General features: G+C 44.0%; 1 protein-coding gene across 9 annotated transcripts in view; it reads right to left on the bottom strand.

The window, feature by feature from the left end:
• SRGAP2 (SLIT-ROBO Rho GTPase activating protein 2) overlaps positions 1-18,497 on the bottom strand; it is a 237,768-nt gene that overhangs the window by 144,225 nt on the left and 75,046 nt on the right. For all 9 annotated transcript variants that reach the window (XM_039227569.1, XM_039227564.1, XM_039227565.1 and 6 more), the window contains exon 3: positions 604-796. In XM_039227569.1, the coding sequence (XP_039083500.1) occupies positions 604-796 (193 nt within the window). The remainder of the gene's footprint in view (positions 1-603; positions 797-18,497) is intronic.

The following is an 18,497-nucleotide window of genomic DNA, read 5'->3' as shown; positions in this document are numbered from 1 at the left end:
TTTTTTTTAATGTTTTATTTATTTCTAGGAGAGAGAGAGAGACAGCATGAACAAGGGAGGGTCAGAGAGAGAGGGAATCACAGACTCTGAAACAGGCTCCAGGCTCTGAGCTGGCAGTCAGCACAGAGCCTGACGCGGGGCTCGAACCCAAGAACCACGAGATCATGACCTAAGAGAAAGTCGGACGCTCAACCGACTAAGTCACCCAGGCGCCCCAAGTTCCTTAACTTCTTATGACTCAGTTTCCTCATCTATAAATTGGGTATACTACAACAACCAACATACAAACTTACTGTGGAGAGTAAATGAGTTAACATACATGTAAAACCCTTAGAACCATGTTGAGCACATGGGAAGAACTATGAAAGTGTCTGCTATTATTATTAGCATGGTTCATCATCTGTTCTGACTTCTCCAGGATCCTGACCTGCACAAAAGACCTATCTGTAAAAGGAGAGGTCCTGGAGGGCTCTCAACCCTCAGCCAATCTGAAGTCCCTGGAGCACCACCATGAATGCGCGGAGGGTCTAGGTGGCACATCCTGCCTTCCTCCCACCCCGACCCCCATCCCAGGTCTCTGCAAGAAACGCCCAGAGCCCCTACTTGAACTGCTGGTCCTTGGTGCTGCGTGTCTTGGCCAGGAAGCGTTCGGCCAGCTTCTCCAGGTTGCGGGAGTAGTCCATCTCGATCTCCGCCTTCTTCCGGAAGAAGTCCTGGAGGTCCTGCAGCAGCTGTACCCGGAGCTCACACTGCTGGTCCAGGCATTTCATCTGCTCTGTGAGCTGAGCGCGGATCTCTGCAACAGAAACAAGGCCAGTCAGGTGGAAATCCAGAAAAACAAAACTAAACCAAACCAAACCAAACCAAACCAAACCAAACCAAATACATACATACATACTAACACTGACCCCTTCCATTTAGCTGGGAACTTAATGCCTTTAATTTAAAAAATAAAATAAAATGAAAAGCCTAAAGCTTAAAATGGCCATATGACATGAGGCACCTCCAAAATATTCACCAACTCTTTTCAGACCACTGAAGAAACTGTATCCAGGGGTCTGCTGAATCATTTAAGAGACCCTGCTTATTAGACATACAATACTCAGTTACCATTTATTGAGCAATTTACTATGTTTCTGGCACAGTGCCAAAATTTGGGTTTTCTTTGGCTGAGGGCCTAATGATTTATCTCCATCCTATTAGGAAGGTATTATTTTCATTCCCATTTTAAAGATGAGAAAACTGACTCTTAAGGAAGTCACGCTATTAAAGTGATGGAACTGGGATTCAAACCTGAAAAGACTGACTCTGGAGCCCAATGTTAAGCATCCAACTTCTGCTCAGGTCATGATCTCACAGTTTGTGAGTTCGAGCCTCGCGTCGGGCTCTGTGCTGACCCCTTGGAGCCTGGAGCCTACTTTGGATTCTGTGTCTCCCTCTCTCTCTCTGCCCCTTCCCATGCTCATGCTCTCTCTCTCAAAAATAAATAAATAAACTTTAAAAATAAATCAGTAAACAAAAGGTTTTCCGCATTTCCATGAAGGAGGGTGAGGGTCAGGATATTTTAATGGAGATAGAAAGGGTCCTGCCCAAGGTCAACTAGCACCAGACTTTTAGGCAAGCAAATCTTTCACTGTCAGTCAGATTCCATAGTTTCCAATCATAGACTGGAAATCAATCTTCAAGAAGTTCGTTTTTTTTCTCAACGAATATTACTCATACAGCTGTTGCTTCATCCTCAGTGATGCTCAGAGCCTCAGCTGTGTTAAAGTTAGAAATATTTCAGGTGAAGCTCTAGCTTGACAGATTTCTGCCCAGCCGAAAGTCCTCACACAGGGCTAGCAAACGCCATCCCTGGGACTGCAGCGATGTGGTTCCAGATGCAACCGGATCTGCCTCAAATGCAATACAGCATTTGTTACTGACAAGAGCCCTGGCACCCGCAGGAAGCGGCATGCAAAATCCAGACTGCTTTGCTGCTCAGAGACGGCCTGCAGTGCGTGTCCGGCTGAAGTTCTATCCTGAGTCCCATGTGAGCCTGCGATGGAGCCATTTCTTTCATCCCTTTCCTGCTCAGCTCCAGTGCACTTGGTTGTGGCAGTGACTCCAACCCCAGGAAAAAAAAGAGCACCTATACTATTCTGCCTTTCCTTATGCATGCTCCAAATTCATTTCCAAATAGCAGAGTTATAACAGTGCTTTCTGCCTATGCTACGTAATGCATGGGAGCAGAGGTGGTAGGGAGATCCAGAGTTTTCCTCTGAGCTGTGGATAAACCAGGGGCAAAGGCAGGATCACAGATCCTATGTCGAACATTTTGCCAATCACACTTATGACACGATGACAGGCAAATGGTGCATTCAGCTTTGCCTTGAAGTAGCTAGGGGTCCATAATCTATCCGTATCTTCATTTTTGTCTCTGTTTTTACTCATGTCAGAATGTAGCATAAGTATCTGGCCCTTGATGGGTGCTCTCGGGTGATCTCTAAGTGCAGTTCTCACCCTCTTCGTCCCCATACCACAACGGCCAATGCCAGTCAAACCTTACAGTAACCTTACCTGAACTGAAACTGAGCACCAGAGGATTGTTTCAAGCAGACAGAAGGCCGAGCAGAAAAGCCGCCTGCCTCATCACTCATCAAAGCTCTCTTGTTCTGTGTTTTTGGGGAGTCTGATTACAAGGGTGTTGGGAGGAAGATCTGCAGAGGGCATATCAAGCATCTAGTTTTTACCAGGGAGTTCTGGCCTCTTAAAGGCAACAGCCCTTGTCAAAACTATTCCTAGAGACATCTGTACCCCTTCTGCCTATTGATAGAAGTAGAAGCTGACAGTAGTAGCCATCACGTGGGCAGGCTATGGGTGAAGACCACGTTCACAATGCTCACTGATATTACTTACAACTTGCTCATTAAGGAAGAATCAGGGCAGCTTAGGACAAAGTCTACCCGGTCAATCCCAGATTTGCAAGAGGATGTGGATGGGTAAGGGGGCTCTGAGTCGCCTGTAATTCATGTAAGACTTTTCCTCAATCATCTCACTAACCAGAAGAGCAGAAAGGAACCAGATAGACTGGATGATGCCCACCCTCCACCAAAAAAAGAGAGGGCCGGGCAAATTCCCATTAATCCTATGAAGTTCCAGAGATAGGCCACATCTGGGTTGTCCTATCCAAGGAATTAGCACTTTACAGGAGGCCTCTGAAATACGTGAATTAATCTAAGAAGCCCCTCAACACATCCAACCAACACAGAATTACACCGTGACTTTCTCAGGTGCCTCCAGCAGACAGCACAATACAAAGTGTACTGCGCCCTCAGGCATCCCCGCAGGGCTCCTGAACGAAGGGGGAGCATATGTTTACTGAACACCTTTTATGGGGCTTTACATACATCATCTCATTTAACTTTCACAAGTAGCCCACTTGGTGTTTCCAATTATCCTGATAACACAGGTAAGAAAAATGAAATAAGACCTATTAAGTCATTTACCAAAGGGTCATACAATTAGGTGCAAGTGGGTTTGAAGCTAAATTAAGGTTTGTCTAACTTGTCAAAGAGGTTGAATATGGGTCAGGGAAACAAAAGAAACAGAACACAAGTCTGGAGTCTCTGAAAATACTTCTGGGTAAATTACACTGTCTATGGCTCCCACCCATGGAACATCTCCTTCTCTACCTTCCAGCTGGGGGGTGATTCAGAATCAAGTTTGGACTAGCCCACTGAGTTGATAACTAGCCCATGTTTCAACTAGTCCACAACCGGGCTGGGTCCACTCCCTGCTTCCTGGATCTACTCTACAGGATAGCTTGGGAGGAAGTGCTTTTCTGGTCCTGGGAGCACACGCTGAGGTCTGCCAATATGCCCAGAGGCCAGAGAAAGTGAGAAAGCAATGAGATCCCACTCTGGATCCAGGAAAAGAAGAGTCCCTGCTAACAGATACCACCTGCCATTGTGGTTGGTTTGTGAAACCCGTCACTGAGCATCTCCTCTCCCCGGCAACCTGCCTAGAAGGAGAAGCCTCCTTGGCTCCCATCCTTGGGGCATCCACACAGATGCCGAAGGGCGACTCCAACCACCCCCATCGCTAGGCTTGCAGCTCTAAAACAGAATGGCTGCTCTGTCCAGTGCAAAATGTGCTGCTTCAGACTTTTGCTGCTGCTGCTGCAAAAAGACAAACAATGGTCCCCAAGAATGCAGCTGTGGCAGCCCCAGTCCTTTATCTGTGCATATAAGGGGCAGAGAACAATAGGCCACTGAAGGCCAGCTCGCTTGGGCCGTGTGCCCGCGCTGGAGGCCCCTCTGCACCCTGGCCTACCAATAAACTAGAGGGGCAGGAAGAAGAAAGGGATGATTTATAAAAACACGGAGGAATTCCTCACAATTCCATCGTGTGCTGAGGCAAGTACGCACGTGCACACGGGTGCACACTCAAAGACACACACACACACACCACCCACACTGTGTTTCATCATACCAATTCAGGAAGGCTTTAGAAATCGAGCTTACAGTTGGATGAGCATTCCTGGGAACTGGGGATGAGGAACTCCTTGTAGGTTCTCTCCTTAGAACTACATGGAAAGAAATCAAGCTCTCGTTTTCTAGAAGCAGCTGTATCTCAGGGGTGCGAGTGAATTCCATGGCCACCCACAAAGCCGAAGTACAAAGGTCACCATGAGCTTTGAGTGATAATGCCAAAATGACCTCCCCTGGGCACTTAACACAGCCCTTTATTCATCAAATCTTTACTGAGCTCCTACTGTATGCCAGACCCTGAGCTCAGTGATGATGAGGAATAACAAAACAGGCTCACGCCCTGCCCTAATGAGGCATGGCTTGACAAAGAAGAGAGGAAAAGAAGGCAAAGCCAGTCTTACTGCTTTTGCCTTGAATATTCTTTATTATAACATAGCCACGGGGATAAGTCCCGACTCAAAGACCAAAGACTGAAAAATCATCAGTAGCAGATGAGAGAAGCCAAACACCAAGCCCAAGAAATATTCAACATCCTCTGACTCTTTTTTTTTTATTACGTGTTTTTAATGACACTTCTGTAGCCTCCCTTCCAAAAAGAACTGAAGCCTCAGAACTAGTTTCCTGAAAATCAGAATTGATCTTTGGTTGATGTTTCATTTCTGGAATTAGATAGTGGTAATGGTCGCACAACCTTGTGCATACACTTAAAAAACAAAAACAAAAACACAAAAAACAAAACACTGACTTCCTATACTTCTAAAAGGGTGGATTTTACAGTATGCGAATTACATCTCATTTAAAAAATTTAACCCCACCAAAACAGCATGTTCTTTTGAGCACCCTCCCGCCAGCAAGGTGGGGGGTGGGGGGGGGATGGTCCCAACAGACAGGCACCCGAAAGAGGAAGGAACTCTTGGTTTCCATTTCTCCATTTTGCATGGGCTGGGTCTCAGTTCTGCATTGAATAGTCTTAAGCAAATCCTGGAAGCTGCCCCTCTGGATAACAAACTTGGCCATGACATTGAACTCCACTGGCAGATCACGGTACCATCATTTCGGGAGGGTGTTAGATCAAAACCAAGCAAGGAGTGTTTTTATGCACGAGTTCAAATACAGGATCAGCAGGCACACCCAGCAAGGCTTCCCTTGGGAAGGGCTGACTCCTCGTCCATGCTTGGCCACAGCTGAGATCCTAACTCTACCTGTCCTGGGAGTGAAAAGGAGGCTCACTTCCGTTTTAGGAAGAGGGTCAAGGGTCACAAGAAGGATAAAATTAGAGGAAAAACTAGCCCTCATCGGATACCAATCATTTAACAAACACAGTCATGGCCCTGCCACACTTACAATCATGTAGACTCTAAACTATATAACATCTGCCATCACAGGCGAAGCGGTCCTCTGAAAATTGTCCCCACTTGAGACAACACCCACAGAATTCACCAGCCAGCAGGGTGTAGGGGGATTCTGTTCAGTCTGCTGCTTTAAATCCAGAGATATTATTCCCTTTATTCCCCTCTTTCAAAATTCATCTCCCTCTTCAGGAATCTTATCTGATTAAGTCGAACAAAACCCCCTCCTAGGAGTCCCACATTTCTGAGGAGAAAATGAGGCTAAGGGGGCAGGCCAAGAGAAACATGTAATCTTTCAGGACAGTGCCACAGGTCCTCCCCTTGTCCTTGATGGGCTGGCACCTAAGGGACAGGAGCGAAGACTCCCTCAGGTTCTGTTCAGAACACGGAGCATGAGATCAGCCCAGGTTCCCCACTGGGGGCTGGGACTGACTGCCAGTCTTTCCCCACAAAATCTGCCTCACCTGCTTTTAGCCCTTTCACAAACACATGATGTCACCTCAGCCACCTCAGGAATATTAATTCCTAGTACCTTTCCAGCCTGTGTTATATAAGAAGACAATTGAGGCTTTCATCAGGCTCTACCCTCCATATCTCTTACCAAGACCTCTTATCGCCAGGGTAATCAGCCCCTATCAAAACTGTTCCCGAGGAAACAAAATGCTGAGATGCCCTGCCAAGTCTTGCTCTTCACCCTACAGGTTTGCTTTCCTACAAACTCAACGGGAGCGCCCTTCAAAATCCTTGGCAGGCAGATGATGGAATCAAAGCCCAGAGAAGGGAAAGGAATTGCCAGAGATCACATAGCTATTTTAGCTGCAGATGTGGGCCTGAAACCATGTCCTTTCTTACTTACTCTTATCATAAAAATTTATTTGTGCACCTTCCAGGTGCTCCGAGAATAAAAGACAGAAGTTCTCCCTCAAAATGAGCATGGTAGGGGTGCCTGGGTGGCTTAGTCGGTTAAGCGTCCGACTTTCGCTTAGGTCATGATCTCGCGGTTCGTGGGTTCGAGCCCGGCGTCGGGCTCTGTGCTGACTGCCAGCTCAGAGCCTGGAGCCTGTTTCAGAGTCTGTCACTCCCTCTCTCTCTGACCCTCCCCTGCTCACGCTGTCTCTTTCTCTCTCTCCTAGAAATAAATAAAAAATATTAAAAAAAATTAAACATGTTCTTACAATAAGATCTAGAACTTGCACCTCGTATAAATGTTTATCCTGTAGACAATGAAAGCTTATATTTATACTGGACCTGTACCNGGCGTCGGGCTCTGTGCTGACTGCCAGCTCAGAGCCTGGAGCCTGTTTCAGAGTCTGTCACTCCCTCTCTCTCTGACCCTCCCCTGCTCACGCTGTCTCTCTCTCTCTCCCCTAGAAATAAATAAAACATTAAAAAAAAAAATGAGCATGGTACTAGGGAAGAAACAAGTGAAAAACCTATAGCAAACAAGGTGCAAAAAAGGTGAACTACAAGGTATATAAATAGTGATATGAGAGCAGAGAAAAAGGAGACCTATATCAGCTTCAATCCACCTGCTATACCACTTCTTTCAATGACTGACACTATCTCTTATGTGAGTAGTCACCGTTGCAAGAAAAGACCAGCAAGCTATTTTCAGTGAAGTAGAAAACAGCAAATATTCTTCCTCAAAGGGTAACCAGTAGACTTTTTCATCGTTACTTTACCCTGTTAAATACAACATAGACTTCGACATGAGTTCATCCAAGCAACCAATTAACAATAGCTTAAGCTTCCAGAAATATGTGGATGTGAAAGATACTTATTGTTTCTCCTTCCCTGCACCTATATAATCTCCCCGACTCTTAATCCATGTGCTTTTGGTAAAGCTGATTCCACCTCTGCCCTCTCCAAAGATGGTGGATGTTACCTGCAGGCCTTGTTTGGGAGCTCCAAGACCTGAAGACAATGAGAATCTGAGACTGCTGGCGCCATCTTGTCACCATGAGAGGAAAGCCTCTTTGAGAATGGAGCTGACCCCGAGAAAACAGAAGTGAGAGATGGGAAAAGGAAACTCAAGCCCCTGAACCAAGTCATGGCCAGACGCCAGCCCTATCCCTGGCCCTTTTAGTCTCATAAGCCAATTCATTCACTTTTTGCTTAAAGTAGTTTGCTTTGGACTTTTAGTTCCTTGGAAACAAAGGAGTCCTAATGAATAAAGAGAGGGATTCTGAAGTGCTCAGAAGCATGAAGGTCCCTACGCTTAAGAAACTTACAATCTAATTGTGAAGATAGATCAAAATATATATTCTCAAAAAATTATATATTAATATATTACATAAATTATGCTGACATTATATTACATAAGTTATGCTAGATATGATGCTAGATATTTGTTTAATAGACATTTCTGCTAGATATCTGTACTGCATAAATTTTCATGTTGTTGTATATTGTGTATTGCATATTGTATACCTGAAACTAAGAATAAATACTACAAGTAAAAGTTCCAAGGACTCAGAAAGTGCAGTGAGGACGAAAATGACTAAAACAAGGTTTCTTGAGGAAGACTAAACTCCTTGAAGAATTTGTTCCATTCACCAGCATACTTCTGGGACCCAGAACAATATCTGGCAGGCCTTCAAATCTGTGGACAGAAGAAGGGAGAGGAGAGAAAGAGGGGGAAGAAGGGGAGTCAAAGTCTGAACTTCTATTCTTAGGATGGGTAGAATTTCAGTAAATGGAAGGGTGAAGAGAGCATATTCCAGAGGAAGATAAGATATAAGCCAAGAGATGGGAATGTTCAAATATGACCTCTTTGTGAGGTCGTGAGGAGGATGATTAGTCAGGGATGGTCGTCGGGGAGATTACATAGCTAGAACAAAGAGTACCTTGAGGCCTAGTCAGAGGTACGGGTGCATAGAAGTAGCTCCAAAAGCTGACAGAGGAGTTTGGATTTCCAGTACCCAGAAATGGAGCTAGTGAAAGTGTGTGTCATGAAAACAGAGCTGAAGGAAGATCAGAAGAGGTCTGCTGGATGGATTCCTATACCTTCTAAATTAAGAGATGGAGAGAGCATTAATTAGCAATCCAGGCTGAACAGTACAGAAGTCAACGTGAGAAGGAGAATTCCATGAGTGGAAAAATCCTTGTCCATACCCACTCTAACCATTAGCCAGTGGTCCTAAAGCTAGTGATTCTAAACTATTGCCCCCTAAGCAGTGGTGAGCAAAGGGGACAGGTAAGAGAGACCTTTGGATTCAAAGATAAGACAGTTATCTTGGCAGGAGGAGGAAAGTGGGAGTGAAGTCCTGGTTTCCCTGGCTTTCTTTTCAACTACAGTTTTCTCTGTTTAACTTTCAAGTTTGGTCATCTTCAAAACTGTCTGCCCTGTGTAGTAGAATATCCCAAAGTTATGTAAGAAAGAAACTCCCCTCCCCTTGCATCATATTCACACTACTTAAAACCAATGCACATAGCTCTGGAGACCAAGAGAAACCAGCCAGTGGGAAGGAAGAGGAGAAAAATGGCCTTAAGAGTTTCCAAAGGACACACAGTCATCCATAAATTTGCAAGCCCTCCAGTGAAGACATGGAAAGGAACCTCGTAAAGCCAATGGGGCAGGAGGGTGTGAAGAGGAATGTCTCAATGAACTTTAATCATGGCCATTCCTCTGGCAAGCCGCCTTGCCTCTCTCAAGTGATTCAATAGAAAGTCAAAGACAAAAGGCTCCCAAATGAACAAGCTGCCACATCGAATGCCAAAGTAGTAATTTTAGCTCACAGGCCTTGCCTGAGATGTTTAAGCAACAAAATCCCTGAAGTCCAAAGTCTAGAATTAACTTGTATTAATGAGATGAGATGACCAACAGCTCCTCTGAGAAATGTCACCTACTGGCCCTGATTCATTACTGGAGGCAAACTAGAAGTTGGTTCTCAAGGACCACAGCAATCAACCAACAAATCCAGCAAATATTTACCTAACGCGGCCTCTGTGTCAAGATCTGAGCAAGGAATCACTGGACCACACAAGAAAACGTAAGACACTGTCTCACTCTCAAGGGGTCTACAATCCAATTGGAATGCAAAAGTATTCAACAGGATAAACCTGTGAGCACTAAGTGCCTAAATAATGGTTGAGATGCTCAGAAAGGAGATCAGTATAAGCCAGTGTGGACCTGAGTCCATGTTGGTGCCTTGAGCTGGAGAGGACTTACAGGGATATAACAGTGACAGAGGATGGAAAAGCAAAGGGAAGGAAGTGGGAAAGGGCAGACCCAGCTCAGCAGGCCCTGAGTGGCAGATTTTAGTCCAAAGGGTATGGGGCGAGACAGGGTTCAAGAGCAGAGAGGGGAGTAAAAAAGCAAGATGCAGATCAGATACAAGCATGGTTCAAAAAGCCTCTATAAATGTAAACAAAGCAAGGTAAAAAGAGTCTTGCAAAAGGGCAGCATGAGGGAGTCAAAACCCAAGAAATCTGCCAATCAAATCCTCAAAAGACCAAATGTTAGTTTCAACATGTCCATGACAGTAATGGACAATGGTAAACTGTATGTTGCTCAAGTCTCCAACACAATTGAACTGAAAACAAACCAGATCAGTATTAAAGTCTAGACCCTAAATTCTTAGAGAGCTGGCTCTGGAAGGTTTACATCATTCTGCTCAGGATCCAGTTTGGCATCTAGTTTCAGTACATTATTCCAGGTTTAGTTCCACAAGCATGGACCCGGCAGCTGTTCGCTGCTGGGAAGAGGAATAAGCGACGGTGACTGTGGAGGACCAGGACATTCACTTGGCCTTTGAAGTACCTGTGGAATTTCCTGCTGGAAAAGGCAGTTTTATTCGCCAGTCTGGAGCTCCCAGGAGAAGCCAAGTCTGGAAACAGACATTTGGGAACCATCAGCAAGCAGACGGAAGTATGAAGTTAATTATAATAGTGAACACAGTGGCCCACAGAAATCATGCAGAAGGAACGAGAAGTAAGCCGAGGCCTGGCGATACACCCATGTAGGTGGAAAGCATAGGAAGAGGAGATGGGAAAGTAGACTAAGAGTGAAAGAGATAGCTCCAAGTGTCAGTAACTGCAAATCACTTACGCAAGAAAGAGGGCAGAGTTGGTTCACTTTGGTGGTTAGAAGTCTATTGTTATCAAGAGCCTGCTATTGCTATGCTAGACCCAATTTATACATCACCCAAGATGAACACAACTGCCTAGCTGACTGGCGGGAACCACTGGTCCTTCAAGTTGTTGGTGAGCCAGCCTGACAGCGTCTTGCCCTGCACCTGTGCAGCATGCCCTCACGTCCCAGCACAGGGCCTCCTTGTTGCCATGAGGCATGAGGTTCCCAGGGACCTCCTCAACTGCCAGCCGTGCGACCAAGAAGCAGAGGAGAGCTGAAGCTCCATGTAGTCAACCTTCAGCCAATAGGAGATGGAGCAGCCAGATATTATCTTCCCCAGTGAGCTGTTCAGAGATGTAGTAACTTTGAGTAGTTTCTCTGAAGATGTTCCGTAAGACAAACCATCAGCCTTTCATGAACCTGGAGCCAGTTTACAAGCAGTCTGTTATATGTGCTCTCCCTCCCTGCCGTTTTTCATTTCCCTTTTCTCCTCATTCTGGCTTCCCTGGAATGGCTCTCCCAAATAAAGTGTAAGCTTGTGCCTCCAGCTCTATGTTCTAGGAAGCCCAGACTAAGACACTTACCATGTGCCACGCACTGTTCTAGATGCTGTGTGAGTAGACAGTCCCTTTCTTGATGAGATGTATTCCAGTGAAAGTATCCACTTAGGAGATCTCTGAGAATAGCTAACCAATTATTTATCAAGAACTCAACACAGATGTGAAGTGATTGGTTGCTTATAAGAACTGATTTAGTTGACTACAGTTTATTTTCTCTGGAAAAGCAAACTACCTCCACAAAAGTTACACATGGGCACGTCTTATCCATTCAACAGTAAGCACAGAAACCATTTATTGAGTACTTACTATGAGCCAAGCAAGCTCATAGAAAGTCGAGCTACCATTCAAGTGTAAAGGTACATGATCTCATTTAATCCTCAAAACATCCCTATGGAGTAAGCTTGCAGTAAAGCAGAGAGTGGTTAAGAAGTCAGGACTGCATTTGGAAAGACCTGAGCTTCAACTCTAGCGCTGCCACAAGCTAGTTGTGTATCCTGGATAAGATACTTAATCTCTGTAAGTCTGTTTCACTAACTATAAAATGGGGCTTGTAACAGCAGTCACACCAGTGAGTTGTTATGAAGGGTAGAAGAGATAAAGGGCTTACTGTATGCCTGTGGCCAGTAAGCCTCCATTCAAAGTCGACCAAGATTCCTCCCACTTCACAGATGAAGGACTACGGACATTCAGAGATTAGTTAATTGCCTGCGGTCACCCAGATAGTTACAGATCTGGATTTGAACATAGATGGGTTTAATTCTAAAATCAGTTCTCTTAGCCACTCCCCTGCATCTGTGTATCAGGTTGAGCTATGGACTCGTTTGGCTGTCTTTCACACTGGAATCCTACAGTTCTAGGTTGGCCATATTGGTTAATAAAAGGGATCCTTGAATTTCTTCAATTCAACAAATAAAAGTCTTCATTCTCACTGTCTTAGCTCTAAGTGTTTAAGTATGTATGGGAGGGTGGAGTCGGAAAACACATTTATTTATTTTTAATAATAAATAGAATAAAATAAAAATAAAATAAAGAAAAACACTCTTATTTATTTCATTTCTTATTGAATAGCAGGCAAAAGTCCATACCCCCAGTTAGAGACGCTTTCACTTGGAGAGGCAGCAGAGCAAAATCTGTGGGGAAACCAGTTTGGCTGGGCTCAAAACGCCAGCTCCCCACTTACTAGCTGTGTGTTCCTGGGCGACTTACTTAACCGCTCTGTGCCTCAAGGTCTCCATGCGGAAAAGGTCCATGATAATAGTACCCTCTTAGAGATTTTGTAAGTTAATATTTGTAAACTAATTCAAACAGTTCCAAGTACATTGTACTATATGTGTTTTTGTTAAACACATAAATCTGTCTCATGGGCTCTTTTATCCCATAACTTTCTGGACAAGAGTATAGAAAGTGATAGGAGTTGAATTAGTGGCTTCCAAACTTTCACAAGCCATCCCATACACATACTACACATATAGCATGTGCACACGTGCACACACACACACACGTTTCCTGAAACAATACAGATCCTTAGTACATGCCATAAATTCATATTTTCTATGTCTTTTTAAATGCTGGTTGCAGCCCACTAATTTCATTTCATGACTTACTGATTTCTCGACCTACAGATTTAAAAATGCTCTGGAATAAACCACATGACCACCAAAAACAGAACTAGAACACAGAGTCTTCAAACCACTCAGCTCCTTCTTCATGTTTATTATTAAGTCTGAAAGGGCCTCAGTTTCACTTCTTGCTGGAAAAAAAACTGGACATTCTAGGTCCTCCTCCCCTTCCCTCCATAGTTCACGTGGACAGTAGAAATCCGAGAAGGCAAAGGAGCCGGCGGGCGCTTCCTGTCTATGCAGCTTCTGCGACTGCCCAGCCCAACATATTGCCATTCATACCAGAGAGAGCTCCCCGGCTTGTCCCCTTGGTTTCCCCTTCCTGGTTTTGACGCCCAGCAACTACAGTCACCCATTGTATCTCTGGGGCAAAAAAAATGCTCATCTTACACAACAAAGCAATGTCATTATATATATAATAACTGGATTATAAACAGAATAGATGAACTTTATTAGTGGTTAAGTTAAAAAAAAAAAAGAGTTCTTTTTTTAAATGTTTTATTTATTTCTAGGAGAGAGAGAGAGAGAGACAGCATGAGCAGGGGAGGGTCAGAGAGAGAGGGAGTCACAGACTGAAACAGGCTCCAGGCTCTGAGCTGGCAGTCAGCACAGAGCCGGATGCGGGGCTCGAACCCACGAACCGCGAGATCGTGACCTAAGCGAAAGTCGGACGCTTAACCGACTAAGCCACCCAGGCGCCCCCCCCAAAAAAGAGTTCTTATCACTCAGAGATAAATACTAAAATATTCAAGGATGAATAATGTCTGGTATTTGCTTCAGAGTGAGGAGGGAGGTGCAGGGTGCTGCTGGATACAGATAAAGCAAGATTGGCCATGAGCTGAGGATTATCGAAGCAGGGTGGTGGGTACATGTAGGTTGATAACACTATTCTCCCTACTTTTCTAGAGGTTTGAAAATCTTTCAAAATTAAAGGTTTTAAAAATCTAATTAATGGCATGTTAAAAATAAAGGCTTAAGATATTCACAGTAGTAAACACAAAAGAAGATAAACAGGACAGAAAAAAATAACCAGAAATATAACACAGATAAATTTCCTTAAAATGAAAGAACTAAATCTGCAAGTAGAAAAAGCACATTATATGTCAGGAAATGTACAGGAAACGATTAATATCAAGACATACGATGTTTAGTTTTTGAACTTCAGCTATAAAGAAAGAATCATTTAAGAATCATTGGAGAAAAAGCAACACTTCTAACAAAATAGGGGTCAGATCTCTCCATAGCAACAATGATTGAGGCCTGAAGATGATGGAACGAGCCATGTTCTAAAAAAAATTCTGAGGGAGAATAACTGTGATCCAAGAATATTACAGCAAGCTGAGTCACCGTCCAAGTGTGAAAAAGATTCCAACATTTGCAGACTTAGAAGATCTCAGCCTATATAGACCTATAAGCCCTTCCTGCGAAGCAGAAATCCTGCACCTAGCAGATAAATCAAAACAAAACCACAGGAACAGAGACGCTGTGGTAAAAGAACAGGCAGTAGATACAACACCAAGAACAAACACACAAGAGTGTGCAGGTCAGAACGTAAATGTTAGAAACCCTGCCAAGGGGAAAAAAAAATACAGATAAGCTACAAAAATTGGGAGATGGGGAAGAGAGGTACAAGAAAGTGTAAGAACATGAATCACCTAATCCTGCCAGGCACGGAATCAGCTAATCTGTCTCAAAGTGAAGATTTAGCTAACAACAGAGTTTGAAATATTAATAATGACTTCAGCTCCCTCAAGATTTTTCTAATCATTTTCTTAGCCTTTGAGAGAGCTTGTAATAAAAGCTATGATCTTTCATGGCAAAGAAACATTTACAAGACGGTCAGTGGTTCCTTCGCCTTCACTTCTGTTATTTTTTTTTTCTGCTGCTAAATTCAAGCAAAATTAAACCCAATTGTTTTTATTTTTAAAGTGCATATGGCATAATGTCATTCTTATAAAATCACTTCTTGCTCACTCAAATCATGCACTTACGTTTAATCATCATTTCTGCCCTACCAGATCATTCCCATAAGCAAACAATCATTTTAGATTTTCCATCTTATTACACACACACACACACACACACACACACACAGACGCACTTCCCTTGACTTCCCCCTTCCTTTGGAGCTACTTTTTCCATCTTGCCTTCTCTTTACAAGGAAACTCAAAATGGCTGTGCATACTCCCTGCCTCCACTTTCTCTCTTCCCTTTTTCTCTTTAGCTCACTGTAGTCAGAGCTTTTTTCACTCTCGTGATGGCAGGAATGGCCTCCACAATGCCAAACACAGCCGACTGTCAGGACATGGCTTATTCCATGCCACCAGAGGGGACCACTGCCCAGCCCCGGGATACTATCCTCCCTGATATGCCGCTGGATACACATCCTCAACCTCTTCTCCAGATCTTCCTCCTCTCTCCCAACCTCTAATTGCTGATACTCTTCGGGCTCAGTTCTAGGACCTCTTTACCACCTCTAGTTGCTTCTCAGTAGACTTCTTCCAGTTCTGTGCCTGGTGATTCTCAAATCTGAATTTCCAGTCTAGACTGCTCCCTGAACTCCTGACTACTATATATGACTTAATATTTCCTCTTGGATGACTAATAGGTACTTAGGACTTGATAAGCCCAAACCTGAGTTCTTGATACTCACCCTGATCCCCACGTTCCCTATCTCAGTAAGAGCACCTCTAATCACCCATCAGGCCAAAAACCTTAAGAGCTATTACTAATGCTTTTCTCTGTCTCAAACTCCAATCCAACTCATGAACAAATCCTTTATTAGAAATGTGTCCAGCATCCAACCACTTCCTATCCTCTCCACCATTCCCAACTCAGTCCAAATCAGCATCATTTTGTTCTGAATTACTACGGAAGCTTCCTAAAGGGCCTGCTGCTACCACCTTCACTCCCCTGTAGTCTATCCCCTGCTCATCATCCTCCAACAGCTTCCCATTGGAGAAAAAAGCTGAAGGCTTTCTAAAGCCTTACATAGTCTAGTCCATGACTGTTTTACCAATCTCTCTTACTCACTGGTCTCCAACCACAATGGCCTCTCTGTTCATAGAACATGCTAAGTATACTCCCACCTCAGGGCCTTTGCATATGCTTTCCCTTGGTATGAAGCATGCTCCCCCAACATCCACATGGTTAGCTCCCTTACTTCACTCAGCTCTCTGCAGATGTCACCTTCTCTGAGTAGCCTTTGCGGCCATCCCACCTGAATGAGCCCCTCTATGTGTTTACCCCATTTTATTTTTCTTCATGGCATTTATAAATCGCTTTAGGTATTTATTTGTCACCTTATCCTCCCACTGAAACATAAGCCCCATGATAGCAAGGACTTGGCTTTATTCATTGCTGATCTCTGATGCCTAACACATAGTCAGTACACATTCGAGGAACACTTATTGAATGAATGAATGAATGAATGAAGAACTCTTTTGGTGTAATGGGAGTTGAAACAATTTATTGCTAACTTCTTTGTACTTCTCGATTTTGCTTAGATTTTTTTATAATGAGCATTTCCCATTTTATGAGAAAGCAATACCAATTCCTTTAAAAATTCAAACAGAAAACCAACCAAAAATCAAAGGAGGGATGCATTATCTAATCAGCTCTATTTTGACAAGTGTTTTTGCCCCATTATTTATGATAGCCACAAAAGAGTTCACAATGTAATGCCTGCAGGGCATTTTTCATAATTAATGAAACCTTTTTAGGAGGAAACTTTACTGGAACAAAAGTTTTAATTGCCCAGGGCTGACCAAAGAGTGTGAATCCAAGGCTCCCCAGTGAGAATGTAAATTGACAAGGTTTTCCTAAATATCACTTCCCATTGCAATACTTTTTTCAATACTCCTGCCATAATCCCAATGTCAGAGTCTGTTAGCATACTACAAATGAAAAAGCGTGATGGTCTCTGGTAATCCTTACATAGAAAATTGGAATACTACTTTCAAATACGCTCACGCTTTCTGAACAAGTAATAACCAGGGCTATAGAATCACAGCGATCACACAGGCCAGTGAGAAGATTACGAAGGGCCCCTGTAAGCCCCAGTGATACACATACCACCAGGAAACATTCATGGACCTGTCCCTTCAACCAACCCATAGCAACACCCACCAGTGTCGGTCAGCAAGTGGCATGGTCTGCCTCCTCCCCCTCCAAGAGGCCCAGAGGAAAGTGGAGAGCACAGGACACCCCCACCCCCACCCCCGTCACTGATGAGTGAAGCCCAATGGCAAATACGAGGGATGGTGGCACACAAAGCAAGGCCGTGGTTTCGGGGTCTCTCCTTTATATTCCTATCACCGGTGTTACCTGCATCTTCTGCTCTTTTCATGATACAATAGCCTGTTCACTCTGGAATGTGGTCTAGTAACCTGGCATCCATAAGGACTTACTGTAGAGCTTATCCATCCCTGGGTAGAACTCAAAACCTGGTCTCCTGATATTTCCACCTGCATTTCCTAAGGCTGTTGACCAAGCTGTAGACTGTGACACTTGTCTTCTGAAGCCTTCTCACAGCCAACAGCAATCATGGCAGCTGCTTCACTGTCTTTTTCAAAAATCAACAATAGAAATGTTTTCCCAATCTTCCTTTTAAAATGGGATCATTTAGGGGCGCCTGGGTGGCTTAGTCGGTTAAGCGTCCGACTTTCGCTTAGGTCATGATCTCGCAGTTCGTGGGTTCGAGCCCCGCGTCGGGCTCTGTGCTGACTGCCAGCTCAGAGCCTGGAGCCTGTTTCAGTCTGTGACTCCCTTTCTCTCTGACCCTCCCCTGCTCACCCTGTCTCTCTCTCCTAGAAACAAATAAAACATTTTTAAAAAAAAGTTTAAAATGGGATCATTCAGAGCCTCTGAATATCACAGGAGTGTGCACAATGGTTAGTCGTGATGAGTGAAACATCACTAACTAGGCCAAGGTGGTTTTTTTATTGTGGTCAAATATACACAATATAAAATTTACCATTCTAACCATTTTTAAGTGTGCAGTTGTGTGGCACTACATAGATTCATGCTGCTGTGCAACCAATCACCACGACCCATCTCCAGAAGGTTTTTTCTCTTTCCCAACTGAAACTCCATCCCCATTAAACACTAACTCCCCATTCTCCCCTCCCCCCAACCCCTAGCAACCTCCTCTGTTTAGGCCAAGGTGGTTTTGAGCATTCTATACTCTTTCATGTCTTAATTCTTTGTCACGTATCATAAAAGGTATGATCATAGTGGACTATGGGTTAAAAACAAGAAGCCCAAGAACACTAACAATGAAATGCAATTGTCAGTTAGCAGCAGAAATACAGGATCAGGTCATTCAGCTCCCATCAAGATGATCTTCACCAGATCACTGCCTGTGTTGGCATTCATCTGATTCAGTCTTATAAATCCAATGCGAAGGAGGTGATTCACAGGGA

This window comes from Hyaena hyaena, unplaced genomic scaffold (genome assembly GCF_003009895.1).
Source record: "Hyaena hyaena isolate Hyena2069 unplaced genomic scaffold, ASM300989v1 scaffold_28, whole genome shotgun sequence".
Taxonomy (NCBI): domain Eukaryota; kingdom Metazoa; phylum Chordata; class Mammalia; order Carnivora; family Hyaenidae; genus Hyaena; species Hyaena hyaena.
This window is presented reverse-complemented; position numbering and strand designations above follow the sequence as displayed.